This window comes from Trachinotus anak, unplaced genomic scaffold (genome assembly GCF_046630095.1).
Source record: "Trachinotus anak isolate AG129_WGS33_773 ecotype Australia unplaced genomic scaffold, CSIRO_AGI_Tana_v1 ptg000005l, whole genome shotgun sequence".
Taxonomy (NCBI): domain Eukaryota; kingdom Metazoa; phylum Chordata; class Actinopteri; order Carangiformes; family Carangidae; genus Trachinotus; species Trachinotus anak.
The window spans coordinates 17,393,375-17,410,213 of record NW_027273856.1 but is presented as its reverse complement, the minus strand read 5'-3'; the positions used below and the strand labels follow the sequence as shown (position 1 = coordinate 17,410,213).

Here is a 16,839-nt window from a genome sequence, read left to right as displayed (position 1 = left end):
CTTGTTTGGGCGCTGATGTCCAATCAGCGATCAGGTCCCGCCCCTTCTTGCGAATGCGCATAAAGTGTGTTGACTGACGGGTTTTACTCCGGCTTGTAGACAAGCAAGTTGGTCAGTTTTGATGACATTTCTCCTCTTCATATAAATATATAACTAACCAAATATAATGAACAGCTTACTCAGAACTACTGCTCGGTGTCTGCGGCCTGGGGCAGCGGTCTGTCTGCCCAGACAAGCCGACGGACGAGTGTGGTCGGCCCCGGCCCGGCTCCTGTGCGCCGCGGCGGACCTCCAGAAAGACCTTGGTGAGATGGTGAAGAAGGACAAAGTGGTGGTGTTCATGAAGGGGACGCCGGCACAGCCCATGTGCGGCTTCAGTAACGCCGTGGTTCAGATCCTCCGGATGCATGGGGTGGACGACTACGCAGCGTACAACGTGTTGGAGGATCAGGACCTCAGACAAGGTCAGTAAACTCCGGTAAACCCTCCATGACATGGCAGCAACAAGTTTGTCACCGCTCAGTTTAACTTCTTTAAGGTCTTCATAACAGAAAAGTGGAGACAGTTTGCTTGTATTTGCTTTAACCCGTGTTTGTGTCTGTTTAGCCCAGTGCTGGCTCATTTAAACCAACCCTACCTATCAGCTTTCTGTCAGCCGCCATCACAAGCTCGTTTTTGAGGTTTCCCAGTGTTGCGTGTTTTATCAGCGCTCTGCAGCAGGACCGCAGGGTGTGGTGCTTCATCTCAGACCTTACACCAGCTTTTACACCAGCCTCTTGGCTTTTCCAACAAAACCTGTTGTACTTTGTCATGGCTGCGGTGTCGTTTGTTTGAAAGGATGGCAGTAGATATATTGAGGAATAAGGAAATGTTTTCTTCTAGTTACGTCAGCACTGACCTTTAATGGGATTTTGTCAATTGAGGCTGATGTAATGCCAAGTGTTGACATGCAGTAAGGTGAGAGGGACAGACTGGCTCACAGTGAATAGTGTAGTAGATCTGGGGTTAAATTGGGGCAGAGTATGCTGCTTTCATGAGAAAGAGCAGCACATAAAGGCCTCAATACAAGCCATAAACAGTGTCCCATGATGCTCGCAGTGTTTCTGAAAGGGCTGCATAGATCAAGTGATACAATATCAGATCAGTTAAATTCTCATTGTGTCCTGTTTATTCCACAGGCTTGGGTCCATGGGGTCAAATAAACAGGATGTTATGTGTAAGAGTGCCAAAAGCCAAGAACTACCCGACAGTGAATGTAAAATGTCTAAGTTTATAGGTCAAGTGCTGTCCATGCTGTCAGTAAGTGGTATAAAACATTTAAAAGCATTTCACAAATGTATCACCAGAGGGGAACTCCAGTGGTACAAGGCAAAGTCGTACATGTGACAAACTGATCTTCATGTGTGAAATCGGTGGAGTACTCCTTTAAACACCATTGTAGTACTTGTAGTAAAAGTTTTAGTTTTCAACCAGCTCTGCAAATGTTAAAACAGGTCATCCTACTGTACAAGCTCTTAAAAGGCAGCACACTCAGTCGCCACCATCCATCACACACAATCCTCTGCCATAATACTTACGCTGTTTCTAATATCAATCAAAAGACAGCAGATCAGTATATGCTAACACAGGATACCAAATATCCAGTATAATGCTGAGCTTTATAAATACAGTTTGTTGCAGTGACATCTTTGTTGGGTCTGTTTCTTTGGTTTTGCCATTGCTGTGGTTTGTGTTTGTTATGGTGGCTCACAGTGCCCATGCCAACTACTCAGTTCTTCCCTATATAACGTACAAACTACGACCAAACTACTGCCGAGGGGTGAAACCAGAAGGCATCATGTGCTCCAGCTAAGAGCCCCTCCAGCTTATCCTTTGGCCTCACACCTGATATATTTGTTTTTGTTTACTGTTTATAACGCCATCTGTCTTCCACAGGAGTCAAGGACTTCTCCAACTGGCCCACGATCCCTCAGGTGTACTTCAATGGCGAGTTTGTGGGAGGCTGCGACATCCTGCTCCAGATGCACCAGAACGGAGATCTGGTGGAGGAGCTGAAGAAGCTGGGCATCGCTTCTGCACTGCTGGACGCTGAGAAAGAATCCAAGTAGAGGACGAGTAGAAACTTCAAAACAGCTGACAAGACAGAGGACACATTCATCAGGTTGAATCCCCCGTTCGGTTGATCGCATATGAATCAACTCTCTAGGCAGTCAAGGGCAAAACTGACTCAGAGTGCAGATTAAAGTGTCAAGCGTAAGCACTCGTTGTGGTAGCACTGTATCTTGAGTCAGAAACATTTACGCTTTATCATGTTCCATATCCATAAACAGTTTAGTGTGATACAGAGCTCCTGCTGACCGCTTATACTCCAAATTTGCACAAACTATGTACCTGACAGGGGAGGGATTTCATCTCGGAAGAAGAAAAGAGTAGACGATGTCATCACAGGGATTCAAAATAGGTTTTACCCACAGTAAATCTGTACCATATTTCTCACCTTCTCTCTAAAGCTGCAATAACAATGTTTTTGGTCACCTGGGGGCAGCAGAATCAAATTGCAAACAAAACAGTTACATATTATCACTTTTTAAGATGATGCGGTAAACATATTAGCAACATTAGCATTCATTTACAGTTCTGTTCCTGGCCACCTGATGAATGTAAGTCCAATATTCACTCTTTTGTCTAGCTCTGATGTGGTCTCTACTAGATCCAGAGAAAAACATCTGGCCCTTTAGCTGCCCTATGCTCCGCTATGCTCACAAGCTAGTTGCTAACTTTGTTGGGTCTGGTGTTTGATGCAGGGCAAATTTTGTTGAAATGAGAGCGGTGAGAGTGAACCAAACAGGTCAGTCGAAGGCCAGAAAACCAAAATAATGAGCTCACAGACATTATAAAGCTCCATAGAGCTGTGGGGAATAACTCTCCGTGGCTTCATAATTAATTAGCAGCCCATTTCACGTTACACATAGTCGTGTGATCCATTGTTATTATAAAAATGATGATAGCAGCAGCTTTAATGTTTCATTTTCACCTCACACAGGGAGGGAAAGCTTTGATTTTTGCCCCCTAGTTTGTGTCTCATCTTCATTCACAAAATTCTAAAGTTTATACTAAAAGATGTTGTAAAAACCAAATTATTGAAAATCCATATCAACTTAGTTTTTGGAATCACAGGCTTTTTGGGATAACTACAGCTATGAACGTCCAACTGCAGCCCCACAGACATCAGGTCTGGACTTGTACTGCCGAATGGAGGTGTCACATTACCTACCCGTGCTTTAATTGGTTTACACAAGAATGCTGTTAACCTGCCCTTTACGATCCCTGCTACCTCTATTATCCACCCATTTTCTCAAGCCACAGTCAGTTTGAGACCGAATGCCAAATTCATTCATTCATTACCCTCAGGGTGCAACAAGACTAAGTAGAGATCTTTAAACGCAACTTAAAGGTCACACCAGAAACCTCCCGAGTGCACTGCCTGAAGGGAGTAAACTGCAGGGAAGAACAAAGAGGGGACGACACTGTCATTTCAGTATGTTCACATGTTAGGGATCAATAAAGCTGATGTGGGTTCACAATAATATAAAGATGTTTTAATGTAAATGCTATCTCAGTACACCACATGAATTCTCTTTTGTAGTGGCGGTAACTAAACCTCACTGACCTCGTTACACACATGCTGTCAAAATAGCTTTGTCGGAGCCAACAGTGTCGTCCCCTGTTCGTTCTTCCTGCCAGGAACCACATACAAAATGTGTCCCCTGTGTTTTTAATGTCTACAGCTGCTGAAACGCAACAAATAATATACCATGATACCTTTTCTGTTTTTCCTGAAGATGACTGACTGACTCACAGCACATCTGCACAAACAGGAGCAGTTATATTTAAAATGTGTTTAATATGTTCAAGTCTGGTATCCGTCACTGAAGGAAAAGTTGTGTTTTTTTTTTAGTTTTGTCACTGAGCCTATGAACGCCTGATCATTACCAATCCTACAGTAGATGTACGTCCTGCTACACACAGTTGTATTATCACAGCAATGGTCATGTAGTACACTGTAAGATATTGTACATTAAAGGCATATTATTAAATGTATTTTAGCTGCATGTAAACCCTGTACCATTAAATATTTTGAGACACAAATAACAAGCAACCTGTTCTTGTTTTTTGTTTTATGATCATTACCTCTAATATGTGTGGTGACATGAAGGCAGTGAAATCCCCACACACATTTAGTTTCAGGTCAAAACAGAAAAAAAATGTGTTCTGTAAAGGCACAGTTACTGTGCTTTTTTTTTTTTTTAAAGCTGATCAATTGGCACAGTGACTGCGCGCCATCAGCTGATGAGTTAAATCATCTCAGTGAACAGAGGCCAAGCACCTCAGGCAAACAAGCATTTAGGGTTTTTTTTTTTTACTACATGTAATTATCCAGATAAAGGTGCTAAGTGCAGTGTGTCTTATGGTTTTGGTTGCTATGCTGATTACATACAGTATGTACATGAATTTAGATGGCTATTTATGTCTGAACTGTCCAGAAAGAAAATCACTTAATTATCATACAAGACAAGCTAACCTTTGTATTTGAAAGATGGAATCAGAATAACGATTTTATTTTATTTTTTTGCCTTTTTATGCCTTAATCAGACAGGAAACATGGTGACAGAGAGCAGAGGAATAACATGCAGCAAAGAGTTCAACTAGTCCGGAATCAAACTGTGGACTCTCTTAACTACTATTAATCACGAGTACAATGTATTTCCTCATTAACTTTCTGTGGATGGTGAGGGTATAAAAATGCATGACAGACTCACAGCACATCTGGACAAACAGATCTGCTGTTTTCAGATACTAATCTAAGGTGTAATTCTAATTTCTCATCTCCAAACAGTTTGCATAGGGCTCATTGCTGATCACACCATATACCAAGCTGCCCCAAAACCTCCATCCACAAGCAGGTTGACGGCCTCCTCCACCGCAGATATTTTGACCTGTCATAGCAGGAAAAGCACAGGTAACACTCACAGTGTATTCAGGTGCACAGGATGGAGCAGGTCCATCTTGAAAAGTACAAACTGAGAAAGAAAAATCAGATAAAGCTGGAATTATTTTGTAGCCAATTAAAAGTACAGCTATTACATCCGGAAATTTACAAGCTCATGATGACAAACTGACATGAGATCAGTATTTAACTTCTAATCTAGAAACTGCAAATGCCATTTTAGACACTTCTAAAAATTTGTATTATGGGAAATACAAGTGACATTTAATAGAACTAACCCAGAGGAACTTACAGTAGATGGTTCTGTTGTATTTCTTCTTACTTCCTCTTTTTGAAAAGCTCATAACTGATGATTTCTGCATTTTCATTTGAACATTTTGCAAGATTTTAGTTTCCTTACGAGATGACGGTGTAGTGTAGTGATGACAGACTCACTGAGATGATGTTTAGCATTTTCTGGAAAATCTTTTAATACAAAATACTATTTTACAAAATATAACTGGACTTTACAATGAAACTGCTGTGTCAGGGGACAGCTGAGTTCACAGTCCCATCCTCTCTCACGTTGTTTCTGTCGCTGTCCACAGTGCTGTAAAGCAGGAACAGCGTTAAAAACAAACCAAGAGAAGGTTATGAGGAGGATTCAGGTCAGAGTTTCTGCAGGAAGCGGAGCACCAGGTCTCTCAGCGTGGTGCGCAGCGGCTCGTTGTTGTCACAGACGATGTGCGTCCCGTCCTCCTCCAGCTGGATCAGTGTGTCCTCTGCCAGGAGGTGCAGGATGTGTCCGTCTGCCGTCTCCTCCACTTTCACCTCTGTTATTCCATGCTGCCAATGAGGAGATAAACACACAGTTAACTTTTCATACATGATGTGTTTGAGTCTTGTCATTTAGGGAGAGGGATTACCACACAGGTGTCTGAACATGAACTGAGATTGAACAAAACTTTAAACTGCCTGTCTAAATTTAAATTAATCATCATTTCATTACATTCAAAAAAAAAAAAAAAAAAAAAAAAAAAAAAAAAAAAGGCTTTTAGTTTTTTTTTTTTTCTTTAAATCTGCTGTGGTAGAATCCCTGCCCGCTGCTGTGGAAGTACTAATCCCAGTAATGTACCATTAGGAGACTACTATCAGATGGGATATGGTTCAAGGCACCAACGGGAAAACTAAAGCTACTGAATATTTCAGCCAATGACAAGACGGCAAATAACAAAAAGTAATAACTGTTAACTTTACTAAACCTTTTTATTTTTAAAAGTAATCTCTTTTACCACATTTGCACCTGCCATCCACTCTACTAAAACAGACTTTTGGAGGCGCCTCGTTTTATTTTGAAAACTCAAGGGGTTACATTGTAGTCTTGAGTCCTTTGGAAATGATGACATAAACACCCATGGTTGCTCCCTGATTGGGTCTTATCAGCCTCGACTACCAGTGCTGAAAGTAACAAGGATAACAATATACAACTGTTACTGACTTATTGTCTTTGCCAGCAGCTGTTGTGCTGTTAAATTCCTGATATTAGCGCTACAACTGTTCTTTCTTCGTAGTATTTACTGCAACTAATGAACTGAGAGTAGACAATCTGCTTCCTGTTTATGTGAATGGTCGTGTATGTATGTGTTTTCAGGTGTGTTAGTGTGGAAGGAGATTCTTTCTGATATGGAGATAAAACAGTCATCTGGACAGAGATTGTTTTTGTTTTAAAAAAAACATCTTAAAACGAAAATGTAGTAGAAAAATCATCTTGTGGATCCCACTGACGTCCGGAGATGTCACACCTTTTGTAACGTGGTCAGGAAAGATTCCAGGGGCACAGCTCCACTCAGCAGGGGTTTGGGGGCCAGCACCACAGGGGGCTCCTCCATCACTCTCTTTCTCTTCTTGCTGGGGGGCACTGGAGGGGGTTTGGGCGCCGACTGGAAACGCAACATGAAAGAAAAGTGTCAGTTGACTGGGGAGAGATTACCCGACGTGAATCATTCAAGTAGATATTTAGTGGTGCAGACTCACCTGTAGTGTGTGCTTGTTATCCTTGGAGTGAAGCACTGCTGACACGGTTGCCACGGAGACGCCAGGTTTAATCTCAGAGGGCACCAGGGAGTTGGCCAGCTAGGAAAAGGAGAATCAGACTTTCAGACATGAAAATTGGCCACCTGCTCCCTGGCAGGAGTTTGAATATTTCCATAATGAATTTCAATCTTTAATTCTGACAGCTTTTCATCCGCCATGTCGCTGTTTCCTGCGAACACACCAGAGAATTTTCAATATGCACTCACCATCTGTGTCTGAAGGAGCGGGTTTTATCTTTTATTTAACACCGACACCTGACTCCATTGAGTTGAAGAAGAATACATTCATAGAGCTACTGCTGTGATGTGACGCACCTCGGGCATTATGTAGACGCGTTCGTAGCGGCGTCTGAAGGGCAGGTTGAGGACAGAGCAGCGTCTGTAGGGCATAGGGGGCGGCTGCAGCTCCAGCATCAGGTCAGAGCGGTGGGACTGGGTGAGTGGAGGCTGGGTGTACTGCTCGGGACACACCACATGGAGGGGCTGCAGGGGGGAAACACAGAGGACACAGAGTGATCAGCTCCTGTTGAAAGAGCCTTTCAAGGCCGACATTTTAAGACAAAGCGTAACAGGTCCACTCACTAACTTTGGAGCGTTTACTTCCAGGCTCAAACTTGTTGTTCCAGTTTTAAACTGAGCCTGTTTTTACCGAAGTTCTAATGTGGTTTAGATAATCCAGGTTATTTAGGATGAAGTGATTTGTTAATCTTGAATGAAGTTATCTTGCAAAGGCAGTGAGTTGAAACAGACATAAGCTCTTCTATGATGGAAGTTATATGAGGTAGGAGTGTAGGAAAACCTCCCAGCATGCACCAGGAGTCGTTTTTGCCGTTGTTCACTAGAATGTGTTCACTGTTTCTGCACGTCAGATTTTTATAGAATTAATTATTACAACTAAATGCTGTTAGACTGTGTTAAATGTACACAAATAATGAGGTTGTCCACAGTGTCAGTGCTCACACAGCTGCTGCTGCAGTGAGTGTTGATTATACGTCATCATGGTACAGTGTTTGTTACGAGGTCTTCCTCTCATCCTGCTCTTCACACCACACCTAACTATATACATGGAAACCTGTCACAAGAATCTAGTATCTAGTATCACTAGAATAGTTAAGTTTCACTAATTGATTTGTTCAAGAACTGATCACACTGCCTAGATTTTGAATCTTGATGTCACTAACAGATGGACCGTGGTTCAGATCTGGACCCAGATGCCGTCTTATCCAGACCAGATTTTAACCAGCTTTACTAGCCTTTACTGGCACCGGTCACATAACTCAACTCAGCTAGTCATTGTGACTTGAGACAGGCAATGAGATACACACACAGAGCAGGGATGACATTGCAGAGATAAGTGGGGAAAGTGAGATGGAAGAGGGAGAGAAAGAAAAAGAGGTGTTTAAGTTGTTCAGGTGTTGAGATTGTTTGTTATAAAACTGGTTGAGACTGTTGGAGTTAACCAGAAAGAAGAAAGATGCAAAGTCAAGCCACACTTCATTTCAATTTTTCAAAAGCAGTTTGTTCTGTGGTTATTACTTATTATACCTGTTATTTTCCTTGAACTGTATAATTTTATTATTATAAATAAAATTATACACAGTTCAACACCCCTTCTTTAAACTGATAATCTGGAGGATTTCATCTTGTTCAGGCTGTGTGAAAAAGAAAACGAGTAACACTGTCTAAGTAATGAAGGTTTTTGTAAATGCTCTGTAGAAGAATGATACTGAGCTGATCTTGCATTCACTCGGACTCCCACATTAATTGAATCTGTCCATTTGCCACTGCAGCACATCAGTGCTGTTGTGTATTCCCTCGTGCTCTGCCCTTAATGCTGGTCTAATGTCGTTCTGTTTGTGTCGCTGCTGTTAGCTTGGAAATTGTTTCCGTCCTGTTGTTTCACCCACAGGGCTGCTTCTGACTCAGTCATTATTTGCTTGTTACTCAATTCTCGTCTTACCAGTGTTGCGTGTAAAAACAACCCATGAGAGCAGCTGTTCCTCAGCAAGACAAGCACCATTATTTTCTACTCATTATTATCTACATAACTCTTTCTTAAAAGAAGAATCCCTCTATAAACTCCATTAAAAGTCATTTCATGTCGCCTTAACCCATTTACTGTTTCAGTGTGTGTTGCTTGTACATAGATGAAACCTGTACTTGTCTGCTTATTTCTCTTACTCATTCATACTCTGTACTCATTAAAGAAAAAGTGCTAACAGTATATTTACTATATTCATGAACGGGACAGTAACTTTACAGTTAGGTGATAAGATACCTGGACTTCCTTCAGCAGCTTTGACACTTGGTGGAAGTTGAGCCGTGTGTCAATGGGACAGTAAACACACTTCATGGCCAGCGGCTGGTACGGAGCCAGGGCATCAAGGTAGGAGAAGTCAGGCTCTGGTGACCAGAAAGAAAAGCATCACGTTGAGGATGATGTTGTCTCATTTGTGTCTCGTTGATGACACAGTGGTGTTTGTCAGGCAGCTGTAGTTACCAGTAAAGATGATGGTGTTGAGGCTGGATTTGCCCCACAGCTCCATGAAGTGGACCACGTCCCCGAAGCGCAGAGAGGGATGACCGGTGAAAACCACACATGGCTGACGGAACTCGCTGCTGAAGTCTCCGTGGATACTGGGGTAGTGCTTCAGCTTGTTGGTCTGAATCAGCTGAAACATCAACAACACAGGAAACGTAAGACAGGAGCCAACATCACTGTTTCTTCAACATGAAATACACGAGGCTCATCTAACTACTGTTTATCAAGCCAGCAGCAAAGTTGTAAACATCTTAAGGCCACGTGTGCAGAGAAGAGTCTTGAGTCCTGCCTGAGTTATGCATTCACAATCATATTGGGGATCGCTCCCTTACTCCCAAAGTAGCAGGTGTGCAGACAACTTCACTTTGTTGGCCTCTACTAAATCACTACAGGATCTTCTGCTTCTCTGCTCATCAACAGTGTCCAGCAGAAAGTGACTTTTGTCCACAGAATATGGACAGTTTGTTTTAGGCCAATTGTATTTTAAGTGGCTCCTGGTTAAATACATGTATTTAATCAAATGACCTTTCTGATAACAAAGTCCTGTTTCAACATAGTACTTGACTGGTTCAAATAGTTTAGTAATGTAAAATAATGTCGCCCTGTAAACACTCATTAAAATGTAAATGAAAATGTACCTTCTGCTTACACAAGGCTGTTGGTGGCAACTGATGTTGCGACTAATTTTGACACGATGTAGAGAGAAAATGTAGCGTCTCTCTGTGTGTAGCGTGTACAGTGAACATTGTAATGATGTTCTGATGTCAGATAACTGCCTATGATTCGAGAAACCTCCCTTGAGTTTTTACTGCAGCTCGCAGGGTCATTGCTCCTTTAGTAGCTGACAGTCAGGATTTCCAAAAATCCATTTTCTCTGATATGCAGCACTGTTCCTTTTTATTTAACAGGGACAGAGAGAGATAGACAGGAGAGAGGGACAGAGAGTGGATGCACCAAAGGGCCCGGGCTGGATTCAAACCTTGGCCGCTGCAGTATAGGACTGAGCTTACATGGTATGCACTCTACCAGGTTGGCCACTGAGGCGTCCCCATGCAGCACTGTTCTTCACAGATAGGAGAGAAAACAGCAGGACTCACCTCTGCATGAGGGAACGGAGGCTCTGGGAGATACACCTTTGACTGCTTGTTGTGACAAAGCCTGAAATGATTAAAAAAAAAATACATAGATCAGAATACAAATCAAAACATCAGAGGTGGAGAAAATCAGATGCTCCATCAGGTGATCCTGATCCACAACGGCTTCCGAAAAGGGAAAAAAATCTAATCAGCGTGAGTGTAAAGAGTTTTTGACTGTAAAGTATAAGATCATATCAAAATTGAGCTGTTTCTCAGAAACAACAATATGCTGCAATGCACCACATTGGCAGAAAAGCTGAATGTGAATCAGTTTTGCAGCAGTCAACATAAGACATAAGATGTCTGAGCTCATCAGCAACACTTTTCTGTCGTTGTTTTGACTGAACAGTGAAGAACTGGAAGCCCTTGAGAGCAACAGTCTTAACAGAAGCACGAGCAACTCTAGAAACAAAATCACTGACTTACAGGAACTGATGGTTTGTTTCTTCAAAGCGTACGATACAATTAATAAATTCATTATGTGACAGTTTGGTGTATTTTGGGGAAAACAAATGATGTGAAACACTGTAATCAGAGTAAATAGCTATTCTGCATAATGCCGTACCCACAACACTTTTACTAAGCGATATTTCACCCACGTTTTGCAAGAAAATGAAAAAACATCACAGACAAACTGTTTAACTGATGTTTGACTTTGTCTCATCATCATCATCATATTTGGCAGATTATAATAAGTAGTTTGATAACCAGCTGCTCACCACTCAGCAAATATCTGTGAGAACTCCAGCGAGCTGTTGGCCACAGGCGAGATGAAGTAGAAGGGTGTGGTCCCCAGGCTGGCGCTCTCTATGAACTGATACAGACACTCCAGCAGGTCGTAAATCACCCCCGAGGAGTAGCACGGCACCAGCACATTGCCTCCTGCACGAATCGTCATGGCTACAGATAAAAACAAATGATAAATAAGAAGGTTGAACTACACACAATGACATTCTTCAATCAATTAAACAGTGTTAGATGGATATATGAATACTTTAATTAGAAAGTATTGTTTATTTATACTTACCTGCAGGAAAATATTTACCTTCTATTACAGATATTTAACAATATGAATTGTATCTTTATTTAACTGAACTGTCCAGTACATTTGAACCTACCCAGGTTACTGCAGAATTCTCCCAGCATGCCGTCTGGGTTGGCGGTGGGCATCTGTGTGAGGCCTGTCAGGATCAGAACGTCACTGTTCTTCAGGGAGCTTTGGTCCATCGGCTGAGAGAAGAGAAGAAGAGAGGCTTTAAATTATGACCAGTCATGTGAGGGAGAAGCTTTGTGAACTAAACTATCTCCTTCCAAACCCGACTGGTCTTATCCTTTACTTTCTCTTGGACATTTCTAATTTCTTCTATTTTAAATGTATTATCTACATAGCACGACATCCAAAGCACATTCACTGCTTTCTGCTGAAAGTCGTACAAAGCATCTTATAGATGCAAAAGTTACTGTTGTAGAAGTGACTGAGTGAATGAGAGTGATTTCAGACACAGCCAAATTTAAATCTAAATGACTGAAACAGGAATCTACTGCACATGTTTTCCATTTGTTTGTGATGTCTGTGCTTTAAACTTTCTCAGAAATTATCTGAAGAGTGAGAGAAACATGAGCTCAGAGTGAGTTCATCAAATGTTTACTGACAAAAAACTGTTAATTAAAAACTGAAATACGTGAGGAGGGTTTGATTTTCTTTCCAGAGATCAAAGGCTAAAATGATTGTTTAAATGCTTTTCATATACACAAGACATCTGATTGGATCTATTTGAATCTTCTGTCAAACATTAGTATCTCATTCTTGATCACTACAGGTTTTCAGTGAAACTCATGTGTAGGTTCATCTAGCATTCGACCCATTGACAGACCTGTGGGTGAGTGGTGAGGAGCGATGATCCTGACACGTAGGAAACTTTCTCATGATGAGACTGGATGATCCAGTTAGAGCTGCCCAATGAGTAGCCAGAACTTAAAGGGGAGATCTGTACAGCTCCAAACAACTCCTGGAGGTAAAAAGACGTTATCTCTATGAGAACAGAAAAATACAGAGGAACAGAGAGAGGATGGATACTGACGTTTTTGTTGCATAAACGTATGTTACGTAAAAATAAGAAGTTAAAAATAAGAACCACACCAAGAACTACATTTACATTCACTTGAACTGAGACGCTTATCCAGACTGATGTTAGGTAATGTGCGTTTTCTATGTAAATACATCTATATAAATGTGCTGTACATATTGTGACCTTGTTTTTTTATTGAGTGGAAGCCAATAACACCAACACTACAAGTTATTCTGCACCATTGTATGTAGATAACAACAGATACTGTTGTACACCTGATGGGCGACATTAATAGAAACCTTGTTTGTATTAATATTAGTGTGTGCCTGTACAGAGTGTGGAGGACAAAATAACTTCTTACCACTTTCTGTGAATAACCCACAAGTTGCACTTTGCTGAGGGCAGAGTTCACCTCCTGCATACTGTAACTTCGCTTCCACGTCCACACGTCCACTGCATCCTTCAGCGGGCCTGGGAGCATCCTAATACAATGCCAGGGTTCATTTATTTGTATTATATAGTATTTAGTTAAATGCAACTGCTGAAAGGTACATGAGAGTAAAATGAAACAGCATGATGAAAATGTATAAATTAAAACCAAAGCAACAAAAGTTAAACAGTGAGAACACAGAGAAGTTACCAGTAAAGAAGATTATATTGTTTTTAATGCCAAACTTTGTATTATATAAAGTAAAAATATTTTCCAAAGCACAAACCGAACAACTGTACGCATCTCTTCTTTTTCTAAGTTCCCCATTTACACACCTACCTTTGTATTTCCTTATTTTTCCAGCAGGTGGCAGACTGGGCTTTGGGAACTCTCTCCATGAAGTTCACCAACTCCTCCATCAAAAGTCTGAGTGAAGAACAGCAAGAAACAGTATTTCTTAAATATCTGAAAGCCCAGATACAATATTAACAATAATTCAAATGTTTACATGCATCACTCTTCAAACTCACAACCAAACACAAGTGTGGACATGCATCCTCACCTGCCAATCTGCAGGGTGGGTTCTGTGGCGTACACTGTCCCTGTGAAGCCTGTGTGTTCAGTGATGTAGGGCAGAGCCATCATACAGTGGTAGTTGGAGATCAGGATGACGTCGATGGTAGACAGATCCAACAGTTCTCTCTGTGGTTGATATAAATGAGAAAGTTAAGTGATTTAGACTAAATATGTATTACTATGTCAAGTATAGAATTTCATAGAATTCATATCTTCATTGCAGCTCGTTGAAGTGAAAAATAATTATAGCAATCACACTTAGCTTATTATAGTCATTATTATCATAGGGAATTATGTCATTGATCATAGCCTTACTGAGAAAATCAACACAAGCCAGTGGCCAAATGCTGACAAAAGTCAAACTGTCTGATAAACACAACTTAAAACTATCTTCTGTCAGGTTAATCCTTTGGCTCAGTATTACTATAACTTCCTACAGTAAAATCAGTAATTTGTCACATTTGAGTGGTTGAGTGATAGCTTGAGCTAGAAGAAATACATTTTAGTTAAATACACAGTAAGTGTGGTGGCTGGGTTTCCTACCTCAGGGAGACAGAACTCAGGTTGTGAGTCCACAAACACCCTTCCTGCACACTCCTTCAGCTCCTGGACAGAAATTGTTTGTTTACTTTTGTAGGCCATCATCCTGGAAAAATCTCATCATGAATCAAACACATGAAACATATCTTCTCATACCTTCTCCAAATTCACTGTTCCATCCTTTGAGACCCAGCCAGGTAGCTTGGAGAGTCTTGGGCTGAAAAGGACAAAACATAAATATCCAGATTGATTCAGAACGGATGGAAAGTTCATCATCCATAAATGACTCAATAAACATATTTAAAATAAATGAATAAAGACCCCACTGCTAATGCCAGTGACTCACCTGTGCACTAGAGGAAGAGGCAAGAAGTTGAGGACAGAGGTGGTGTCCAGTCCACAGTCCAGCATGATGGTGGTGGATTTGAACTTAAGGACATTGCAAGGCAATGTAGGATGACCAGACAGACAGTACTGCAACCATCAGAAACACACTTGTTATGACTGTGCCAACAGAACAGTAGAGACACGGGAGAAGCAGGATAAACACGACATCATAGTAGGTACAGCGGAGAGATGCTGCCAGTCTGAGCATATGCCTGTAGTCTCATTATAGCAAAGACAACTGATCACTTCATTTTCATAAGATTGACGAATTGACTGAGTCACTTTCTTTCGCTAAGGATTATCTACATGGCTTCACGGTGTATGCTTGCTGTTAGCTGCCTTGCTCTCCCCAGTTAATGAACAGGAGGCTATTAGCTGCCAAGCTAACAGAGCTAGCTAGAAGAAAGTGCCTGGAAGGATTAGCTAACAGGCTTTTATTGTCACCTAGCGTTGGTCTGGCTACTTGTTAACTAATCGTGCTCTTTACTGTTGCGTTGTTTACTCACCAATTTCATTTTTAATACAAATAACGGCTGATAAATGTGTTTAAGATAGCCAGCTCTCCCAGCACCGCCTCCTCCACACTGTGTTTTCCTGACGCTCCCTCTGCTGCCCCCTACAGGGCGGGAGCGCAGCTTCGCTCCTGAAACGTGCAGGCGGCTCAAATGCACTACTGGGAAAAAACGGGACCTGTTTGCTTCATCGTAACTGCCCCGAAAGGAGCATTTTGCATCACAAACCAGGGAGCAAAATATCGATTAAAGCACCGATCACTGTCGTAAACAAATGCACATGTCCACAGCCTGCAGGGCGGTCACCGGCTCTGACCAGAGCCGTATATAGACAAGTTGCCCTAGTGCTACGAGGACCTTTGGAGACCTGGCATAGAGATGCATGTAGTGTGATTGCGACTTCAATATGAGCCTGGTGCCCTGCCTTCATGGTATATAAGTTATATGAAGGTGTGTTTAGTTTAAAGTGGGGGGAGTTTTCAGGCAGCTCGGGTCAAGGCGACTGCAGCGGGACGGTGCAGCAACCGAGCGGTTTCCCTACGCGACTCTGGTTTAGCCTCTAAGCTAGGAGCTGAGCGACCTCTGAACCACTCCCCGGAGCAACAATTATCTCCACACAGTCAAGTCACTTACGTGGAAACATTGCGAAACTGATGTAGTAACACTGGCAGTCAGCGCACTTCTGTGTCTCCGGTAGGCCTTGTCTTTGTTAAATAGTTATAACAGTGTTTTGTGGCTAACAGCTAACGAGGAGGCGCCCAGTCAGCTCGCTTTATAACTACTGCGGTCGATGTTTTCTCATGGAGGATTCGCACAGCTATTAGTCAAGAGGATTTACGAGTGGGGAAGGACAGGTAGGGGTTTAAATGTTATATTTCAACCGGCAGCGCAAACACAAGGATGTCCTCAATAGCCTGAGTTAGTGGAAAACAGCTGTAAGGTCACGTATGGTAGTTTGAAGCTATGGACCTAGTCACGCACAGAGCCACATCTGGTAAAGTTAGGAACAGCTGATGACAATTAATTAAACCGTCATATAAACTGTAATGACTGAAGATAGCATCGATCATATGTTGTTAGAAACTATCCAAGTAATTTCACACATGGAAGAAGACACAACAGAATATCCTTAATCATTTATTGAAACATCTATAGTTCACTGCTTGAAATCAGCGAGTCATGTCTGTATCTCTTTATGTCAAGTCATGCTGTCTCTATCATGACTGTCATTTTTCTCAGGTCATGTAACTGCTTCCTCATATGCCTCTCTTCATCCCACAGAGCAGAGGAGCTACACACTCAGTTTCCTCACCATGGGGAGCGCCTGCAGTAACAACCTTGGGATCCCTCCAGCGAAGGGCCCCAGTGCTGTGGGATGCACTGACTTCATGATGGACCACACCGTACAGGTATTTGATCTGTTTGTTGGGCTCCCATCTGTTTCTGTCTTCCATCTGTTCATCGATATTGTGACAAACAAGGGACCAATCAGAAATGAGATGTGACTACCTGCAGATTATGACATGTAAAAGCAGGACACGTTTATTTGGCGGACGGAGCAAGGTTA

The 16,839-nt window shown here is 41.9% G+C and overlaps 3 protein-coding genes across 6 annotated transcripts in view; 2 read left to right on the top strand and 1 right to left on the bottom strand.

Annotated features, from left to right (window-relative positions):
• The first annotated feature begins 36 nt into the window (after positions 1 to 36).
• glrx5 (glutaredoxin 5 homolog (S. cerevisiae)) lies at positions 37 to 4,155 on the top strand. Its single transcript, XM_071478657.1, has 2 exons — positions 37 to 464; positions 1,936 to 4,155. Exons 1-2 carry the CDS (start codon positions 167 to 169, stop codon positions 2,106 to 2,108), a joined length of 471 nt encoding a protein of 156 aa, XP_071334758.1. The 5' UTR covers positions 37 to 166; the 3' UTR covers positions 2,109 to 4,155.
• On the bottom strand, positions 3,942 to 16,044 carry ints9 (integrator complex subunit 9). 3 transcript variants are annotated; one of them, XM_071478652.1, is made up of 17 exons: positions 15,906 to 16,044; positions 14,720 to 14,847; positions 14,530 to 14,590; positions 14,377 to 14,439; positions 13,820 to 13,959; positions 13,597 to 13,683; positions 13,189 to 13,309; positions 12,633 to 12,767; positions 11,877 to 11,988; positions 11,478 to 11,658; positions 10,720 to 10,780; positions 9,581 to 9,752; positions 9,359 to 9,483; positions 7,396 to 7,563; positions 7,022 to 7,120; positions 6,790 to 6,927; positions 3,942 to 5,833 (listed from the first exon to the last, which is right to left on the bottom strand). In XM_071478652.1, the coding sequence occupies exons 2-17, from the start codon at positions 14,782 to 14,784 to the stop codon at positions 5,657 to 5,659; spliced, it is 1,905 nt and encodes a 634-aa protein (XP_071334753.1). In that variant the 5' UTR covers positions 14,785 to 14,847; positions 15,906 to 16,044; the 3' UTR covers positions 3,942 to 5,656. The 3 variants fall into 3 exon arrangements, with proteins under 3 accessions (XP_071334753.1, XP_071334750.1, XP_071334751.1); XM_071478649.1 differs by lacking the exon at positions 15,906 to 16,044 and adding an exon at positions 15,267 to 15,425; XM_071478650.1 differs by lacking the exon at positions 15,906 to 16,044 and adding an exon at positions 15,267 to 15,425 and having other exon boundaries at positions 13,820 to 13,964; positions 14,382 to 14,439.
• Positions 15,581 to 16,839, top strand: part of pla2g7 (phospholipase A2, group VII (platelet-activating factor acetylhydrolase, plasma)) — a 7,283-nt gene continuing 6,024 nt past the window's right edge. The window contains exons 1-2 of one of the 2 annotated variants that reach the window (XM_071478654.1): positions 15,581 to 16,126; positions 16,554 to 16,681. In XM_071478654.1, the coding sequence (XP_071334755.1) occupies positions 16,063 to 16,126; positions 16,554 to 16,681 (192 nt within the window). In that variant the 5' untranslated portion in view covers positions 15,581 to 16,062. The remainder of the gene's footprint in view (positions 16,127 to 16,553; positions 16,682 to 16,839) is intronic. The other variant, XM_071478655.1, reaches the window with a different exon arrangement.

Coding starts and splice junctions, on each gene's coding strand:
- glrx5 (XM_071478657.1), top strand. CDS start 167: ATGAACAGCTTACTCAGAACTACTGCTCGGTGTCTGCGGCCTGGGGCA. Junction 465..1,935: donor GGATCAGGACCTCAGACAAG/GTCAGTAAACTC, acceptor TGTCTTCCACAG/GAGTCAAGGACTTCTCCAAC.
- ints9 (XM_071478649.1), bottom strand. Junction 9,753..10,719: donor CTCCGTTCCCTCATGCAGAG/GTGAGTCCTGCT, acceptor TTGATGTTTCAG/CTGATTCAGACCAACAAGCT. Junction 9,484..9,580: donor CAACACCATCATCTTTACTG/GTAACTACAGCT, acceptor TCTGGTCACCAG/AGCCTGACTTCTCCTACCTT.